Here is a 7,973-nt window from a genome sequence, read left to right on the forward strand (position 1 = left end):
GAAATCGGCACAGCAAGATTGGCTCATTAATGGTGTCTGTCATCTGTCTCTCAGGAGCTTCTGGGATATCCTGAAGTACAGCAAGACTTTATTAATATTTACAACCAGAAACAAATCACAAGACCCAGAGTTAGGCTCCAGGCTTTTATCCCACTGATGTCAGGTATAAAAGACAAAGAACATAACCCCAAAGACAAAAGTGGCTTTGGAACAAAAGGAAAGAAGAAACCAATTTCTCAAGACTGCTATTTAAACCTCTTTGATATTGATTAAAATTCAGACTAAGAAAGAATATTCTAGCGTTACAGAAAGAGTAAGGCTGAAAGAGTCCTCAGGTCATGTAGTCCACCGTTTTGCTCAAAACAGGATCATGCATATCCAAGCTATTCTATATCAGTGTCTAACCCACTGAGTTGTTCTCAACTATAATTAGACTCAAGGCACCCCCCTTCATAACTTTTCAGAATTTAGTGGCACCCCACTTCAAAAACTACTTTATTGATTACAATGTATAAAGAACAATAACTAAAACACATTTTTTAAACAAAACTGAAAAAATGCACATGAACAACAATAACTAAGACACTTGAGCTCATGGAAAATAATAGCAATTATCCTGTTGCAAAGAACTCCTAGCCTACACCATAATAAGCCAGAATGTTTTTGACACTACGGATTCTTATTTGAAATCTCTGAGTTTATCTGTGAATCTGGTGTAGGTGTTTGCACACATAACACGGTGGTAATACTGCATGGCGGATAGTGGAATCCTTTTAGAGGATTTTGTGGCATGGGTGAGAATCACTGGTATAACCTGTTCCTCAAATTACACAAACAGCCCTATCACACAACTACCAGGCACACTAACCAAAAAACACCTGCCACTGGTGGTGGGGAGGGGAGAAGGTTTACAAGGGCACCATCAATATTCTGCTGCTGCAAGATCAAGAAGCAGTTTAGAAATAAACCCAAGAGACCAAAGGAGGAAGACCCTGCTCCCCACTCCCTGCTATATTCATTGCATGTTGGATTAAGAACTGGGAAACCTCACTCATTAGGACTGAAAACTGAGAAGAAACTGGAGTCCCTTTTAACAATCAGTTACTGTTAGAGAACAGGTTTAATCCAACTCTGAAATCTGTGCATCTGTCCTATGCACGTTAGGGCTAGGGACAGAACTTGCACATAAACCAGTTTAAGTGATCAGAAACTGGTTTAAACCTGTAACACAGCAGTGCACATAAACCATTTTAAAAATGGTGAAAAACAGTTTAAGATAAACCTGGTTGAATATAGCATCAGACTTAACTGATTTAGGTCAAACCGGTTTATGGAATTTCTGTCCCAGACCCCTTCCTGGTTCAAGTTAACTCAGTCCCACAGCATCCCAGGATGCGTTGCAGCCCTGAGCTGTGATGCCTATTCCAGTGGAGCAGGGACTGCCCTCCCCCTCTACTCCCTAGCCTGCATCTGCCAACCCAACAGCATGAGGGGTGGCTCTGTGGTGGGGGCGTTTCAACCGTCAGCAGTCCCGTCCCCCCCCCCCCCCCCACACTGGGGCACCCCAGGGAGCTGGGGCAACTGCCCCCTCCCCACAAAATCTGCTTGCATGGGCAGGCACCCACCTGGCGGACTTCTCCCTCCCTCCTGTGGCAGCAGCTGAAGCAATCCCCTCATCTCTCCAAGGCTGCTCCCTCCCCTTCCCAGCTGCTGATTGCTTCAGCTGTTGCCACAGCAGGGAGAGAGAAGTCCTCCAGGTGGGTGCTTGCTCATGCAGCCCAGCATGGGGGCACCGGGGAGCCCCTGCCTTGGGGGGCTTCCCCCCACCCCAGCCTGAGACAGCTCTGGGAAGATGAAGGGAATTCCTCCCCTCCTCACCCCCACAGCTAACTTGCCTTAGCCCATGAGTCTCAGGGAGAGGAGAGAAATTCTCCTGCTCCTCTGCAGCCAGTTTTGTCTCAGCTGCTGTGAGTCTGATGCAAAAACCAGTTGTGAGCGAGCAGAAGAATTTCCCCTGCTCCCTGAGGCTGCCCGGGGCTCTCCCCAAGACTTGCAGGGGCGGAGGCAAGCAGCTCTGGGGTTTGGGAGGGGACGAATTCCACTCTGCTCCCTGGGGCTGCCCCAGACTGGGGGGAGGGGGGCGGGGCTCTCTGGTGCCCCCATGCTGGGCTGCATTGGCAGGTACCCACCTGGAGGACTCCTCCCTCCTGTGGCAGCGACTCAAGCAAATCAGCAGCTGGAAAGGGTGCAGGGATTTCTCTTCAGCTCCCCAGGGCCCCTCCAAGGTGGGCTAGCACCAGGGAGGGGGCTCCCCAACCCCCTGTGGGGGGACATGTGCTGGGGACCCAATCAGGGATGGCCCCACTTGGCTGGGCTGGCAATGGCCAGCAGGCTGGGAAACGTGCTCTAGTGCCCCACGCCTACTGGCCTGGTCAGTGCAGACCTCCCCCTGCCTTTCCCAATTGAAAACTGAACATCAACAGTTGAGTTAGTTATTGGTTCAATCTAAGCAGTTTAGAGGAAGCTGCCTCAGGCTTTTTGACTTAGCCTAGATGTGACTGCTGGGCCTTTAATCACCTCCTTAATTTAGGAATTTGATACATTACCACTTTGACCAATCAGTTAAAGACAAAGTTATTTGCATTTTGATATCAAAGCCCTGACTAAAATGTAATAACAATAATAATCTAGAATGACACCTAACAAAATAGGCTTCAAAAGTGCTACCAATTCAGGACTTCCAATTGCAACAACTTTTAAGACTCATACTAGGCAGAGAGAAAAATATACAGAACAGTCATAGATTCAGCTCCCCCTCCAAACCCATCACAAGTCACTGACTGAATCTGCTGTCAGGTGAATTAAGTGGTGGAGGACAAGAAACTGAAAAGGATCCAATTCCAACAGTTATAACCAGCACTCTTCCAGTTAATGACAGTTAGCTAAAGATTGTCATTCGTTTGCACTACTGCTTTTATTTTATTGGCTGGTTCAAGATACATATGGAAGGTTTATTAGGGATTTAATCTACAGACTGATCTCCCTTCCAATTCTGAATTATCTCGGGGACTAACAGAGACAGATGCATCAACAACTGAATTCAGAAGCTGCTTCAGCCTGACTCATATTGCAAAGAATGCCAAATTTAAAAGAAAGTAGATGGGCTGGGGGGAGCGTAGTCCAGTTGCTGAGAAAGAACTGAGCAACTCAGGCTCCCACAGGAGCTGCGGCATCATGGCTACAGTCTCAGAGAGGCTATGTCAATGCTAAAAAATAAGCATTACTTAGCCTGTGTGACTGGAGTCTCTTGTTATATAAAGAAGAGTGAAGATAGCTTTACATCCAGAAAAGGGCAAGAGCTGGCTAGGGAGGAAATGATGCACGGATTATATGCTCACATCAATGCACAGCCTTCTGTGGGAGGTAAAATGAGGGGGGAGCATAAAGTTCCCCTTCAGAAAGGCAGAAGAACAAGACACAGATGAACGTTTTTGGGGGTTTTGTTTGTGGGGGGAGGGGGTTGTTTGTTTTTTTACCAACAAGATTTGACTCTAGTGCTTACGATCTAGAATTTGTTGGACTGTGACTGAAACTTCCTAGCCAAAATTTTAATCAAAAAATATTTTCCCCATTTTTTTAACCTATACAGCAATTTCCATTTCAGAGCTGAAGCACTGCAGCCAGCATCCCTTTCAAAGCCCCTATTAGTCACACAGCAGGGGAAGGAGCAATGCTAGTACAAATGCCTGGTTAAGCTGTGTTGGTGAGAGAAGGGAAGCCAGGTGGAAGCAATGTCTGTCTGTATTCAAGTTCCTCTTCACCCCTACAATATACCTGGATTTTCCATGGAACCCGGAAGCCACTGATTCTCAACCTAGATGTCATGGCACCTTGGGGTTCTCTGAGATCCTTTCAAGGGTGCCATACAATGTTAGCACTGTTAGGTTTACAAACACGATTCACAAGATAAACCCAGATTTCCAATAGAAACAATAGCTCTGATCTTTCTGAGTTATTTGCAATAGAAAAACAACTATTATTTTTAGGTAGGCAAAGAAGAAAAAAAAAAAAAGAAAAACCTAAAAGCTAGCCTTTTCCAAGGGGGGCCTCAAGTCTATCCAAGGGTACCTCGAGTCCAAAAAGGTTGACAACTGCCTTAGGCATTGTGAAGTCCCTGCCTGCTCTATAGGTCTGCTACCCTCTTCAACCTCTTCCTAAGCACTGGCTTGGGGATTTTGAAGCCTGATGTTCAGAGGACAAAGATGCTGCATTAATCTCACGTAAATTTGCCCAATTACATTTGATAAGTGTCGTAACTGCTCTCAGCTTCCACCAGAAAGAGAGCCTTGGCTGAAATGCTGGCCCCAATGAAGTAAACAGCAAAACTACTGCTGACTTGACAAGGGGTAAAATCATAGCCCCATTTAACACTACCTGATGGACAGCTGGAAGACCAGCTTGTTGGAAATAAAGGTCAGTATGTGCTTCACAAAGCTACTGCAGGAATCCATTGCATCATTATCCAGGCAACAAATTTAGAAGGAAACCACAGGTACTGGACAATTTCAGTACTGAACTCTAAATTTCTTTTACAACATTAAAAGAACAGGCAAGATGTGTGCCTTACTTCTCCAAATTCATAGTAAGTGCCATCTTCCTTCTTCACATCATGTTCCTTTAGCCAAACGATGGCATCTGTATAGTTCATTCGTTTAAAAGGGCGTTTAGGGGGCTGGAAGTTCTGCAGATTAAAATGAGACACACATGAAAACATGATTAGAGCAGCAGCCCAGTTAAAAAGAGGCATCATTCTACTTGGCTGATGTGCTCCTAGAACGGATTTACAGTCCAGGGTGACAGTGACAAACTAGACAGTTTTAACATAGCCAATCCAGGCCCTGGATTCACTCACTCCCAGTCTATATACCTCTCCCTCTTCACAAAAGCTGAATCTGCTAGGCTCCCTCTGCTGGTCTTGGACCTTATCTGTAGTGTGTGCACATTTCTGCAGTGTAGAAGGATCTATGGGAACCTTTAACATATTGCCTGGTAGCAGAGTAACAGTTATTTGCATTGTGTGATTATGTAGCTTCCCCAGTCACAGGTTAAAATGCCAAAGTGCTGGAGGCTATACAAATAAAATGATAATACCTGCCCCAAACTGCACAATCTAAGTAACTAGTTGTATTTTGAACCATGGGCACAAGGTGTAAAACCAAATGTATGGCAGAAAAGATCAATGTACAAGTAAATTATACTGTTCCATGTGTTTAATATTAAACATGCTGAATTATCAAGGGCAGTTCCTAGGGAGCTTGTTTACAAAGCCCACTGCAGTTCCACATCTGGAAGGAAGCAACGGATGCATATAACATCCACCCCTCCCTACAAAATTCTGGAAGCCACAGAAAGCTCTGCAGGGCCTAGGGAACATACACAATCCTGCAGGGGTAAATGCCGACCACCTGCATGAGGTCACATTGGTACAACAGCACCAGGTATTGTGCACTGACAAGGACTACAACAGGTGGCAATGAAGGACACTAAATCGAGACAGAAGATTTCCAGCTGCTAGGACACAGGACTGAGTCTTAGAGAAAGGCTTTACTCCCTATCTTGTGTTCCTTGTCACCTCCCCAATACTAGGCCCTGACCACAGTCTGAGATTGCACAAGGAGGAGGATGGCACTACTTAAAGTAGCAACAGGCCAAGATGACTGAAGATATTCTAATCTATGTGCCATGCAATACAGAACCTGGTGACTGAGAGGAAACAAGTTGGCAGTAGGAGGCTGTTAGCCCACTTTGGTGGGATGACTGCAAAGACAATAAAGTAGGATAGGTTACCTCAGACAAACAGAAGGACGAGCAAGGATTGTATTCCTTCTATCTGTATGCCCCTGCTATCCATCTTAAATCTGGACTGTACATTGACTGAGGCAAGGACCATCTTTTCATTGCATTTATATATTGCCTAGCAGTGGGGTCTTGCCATAGGCAGTCTCAATACAAAAACACAACAGCTTGTCCTGAGAGAGAATAGGGTTATCTGCATTCCAGAGGCTGGGCTCCTTTTGAAGTCATTCAAGGGTTCTTTACGTTTGCTCATCACTATGCACTAACTACCACCCTGAACAGGTGGCTATACATAGTGGGGGGGGGTTAAGTTACATTTGTTGACATACAGAAATGACTATTCAGGGCTGCTTTCCACGCTACCACCTACCGGGTTTAGCTCATACAAGAAGGCTGACACAGGTGATTTCAAGACTCTGTCCACTACATCACAAACCAGATTCTCCAGACGATCCAACAGGTCTTCGAAGGTTATGAAAGGGCATTCAGCTTCAATGTGAGTATATCTGAAAAACAAGTTCCCACAGGTAAGTGTAACTCATCTGACTAACAAATGCATATTTCCTCTCTTCAGCTACGTAAAGCAAGATGATGAGGGTACTGAGGACAGAATCCCTATGAGTAGGGTAACCATACATCCTGATCTGGCTGGGACAGTTCTGGATTTCGTAGGCCAGTCCCAGACAGTTGGTGAACATTAAAAACAAGCCTCCTGGAATTGCAGGGACATGGGGTGCAGTCCACCAGGGAGGCAGAGCAGCATGGTGCTCCAGGCAGGCACTGCTGCTGCCCACCTGCCTAGTGGCATCACTGACTTGGGGGAAGGGGGGGGGGGGGGGGGGGGGGGGGTGGGGGGAGAGTGATCCCAGATTTCCCATAGTCCCATATGGTCACCCTATCTATGAAAGACAACAACACTAATTACTACTCCTACTTTGCCCCCTTTCTATTTATAACCTTCCCATCACAAGTTAAGACTATGGCATCCACTGCTACTTCATCCAACAAAATCATATAGGAAAAACACCATAAAGTAGATTAAGTCTCATTTGTCCTGCTGGTCTAATGCAGTCTCTCACCCAGACCTTGTAAAGGATGTTTTCAAAGCAACTGTGGTCAGTCCTCTGCATGTTAGCATAACATTCTGATATCCTTTTCATAACTGCCATCGTTCCTGACTGACTGCTGCTCCCTTGCTCCTTAAAACACGTTACACATATACCACAAATGTTCCCATACTCTGCCAGGTGCCTGCGTGTCCTGGACTGCTCAGCTCTGTATGACTGGGCAATACAAAAAGTGTCTCCTAATGCAGGGATGCAGGTCTCCAGATACAGCTGGGATGACTGTGTCAAAAAGGCCTCTTCACCAAAATAATCCAGTTTGAATAGTGTGGAGCCTCCTTCAACCTGTGTTTGCACTAAAGTTGGTGGTGTGACCTGTTGAAGAATAAAATTTGTTAGTGGAGTTAAGAATTAAGTCGCTCAAATAATGGCTCTTAAATTGGGAAGTAAGTTTGATTTTATTTAGGTCAATTAGAAGGGTTATACTGCATCTCAAGAAACAGGGGCCTTTGCTGGAGAAAAGGCAAGAGAAAGCTTCTAACCAAGAAAACATATGCTTACCTCGTAGTAGCCATTGTCAAAGAAGTGATCCCTGAAGCACTGCATAACTACGGAGCGCACCTTAAAGATCTTGGCCATGTTCTCGCCTCGGAGCATCATATGCCTGTTGTTAAGCTGCACATCTACCTCAGACTCCTCATTGATTAGGTTGTCAGCTCCTCCTGCTGGAGCCAGACCAATCAGCTCCCAAAAGTCACAACTCAACTCATGGCCTCCTGGAGCCTACAGATTTTAGAAGGAACAACATACACTTTACAATTTTGTTGCTTACATAGAGGATCCTGCTTGACCTGCTAACACCTGCTTTTTAGCTCAAAGTTTTCATAAACCTGTATCCTTCAAATATGAGTGCATTGATAAAGATTTTTTGGGCCGATCCCAATGGCCCGTTAATAATCAGCCATTTTGACAGATACTGATCCGATTGCTGATATGCAGCCCAGAAGCCTGGAGAGCAGCATTCAGCTAGTAAGTCTGTTGGGGAGGGAAAGA

The 7,973-nt window shown here is 45.5% G+C and overlaps 1 protein-coding gene across 1 annotated transcript in view; it reads right to left on the reverse strand.

The window, feature by feature from the left end:
• The window catches only part of NARS (asparaginyl-tRNA synthetase), a 20,592-nt gene that overhangs the window by 3,124 nt on the left and 9,495 nt on the right, over positions 1 to 7,973 (reverse strand). The window contains 5 exon segments of the mRNA XM_014517706.2: positions 1 to 70; positions 4,628 to 4,741; positions 6,227 to 6,362; positions 7,096 to 7,295; positions 7,482 to 7,703. The exon segment at positions 1 to 70 is cut by the window's left edge and continues 26 nt beyond it. Coding sequence (XP_014373192.1) covers positions 1 to 70; positions 4,628 to 4,741; positions 6,227 to 6,362; positions 7,096 to 7,295; positions 7,482 to 7,703 — 742 coding nt within the window.

This window comes from Alligator sinensis, unplaced genomic scaffold (assembly GCF_000455745.1).
Source record: "Alligator sinensis unplaced genomic scaffold, ASM45574v1 scaffold347_1, whole genome shotgun sequence".
Lineage (NCBI taxonomy): Eukaryota > Metazoa > Chordata > Crocodylia > Alligatoridae > Alligator > Alligator sinensis.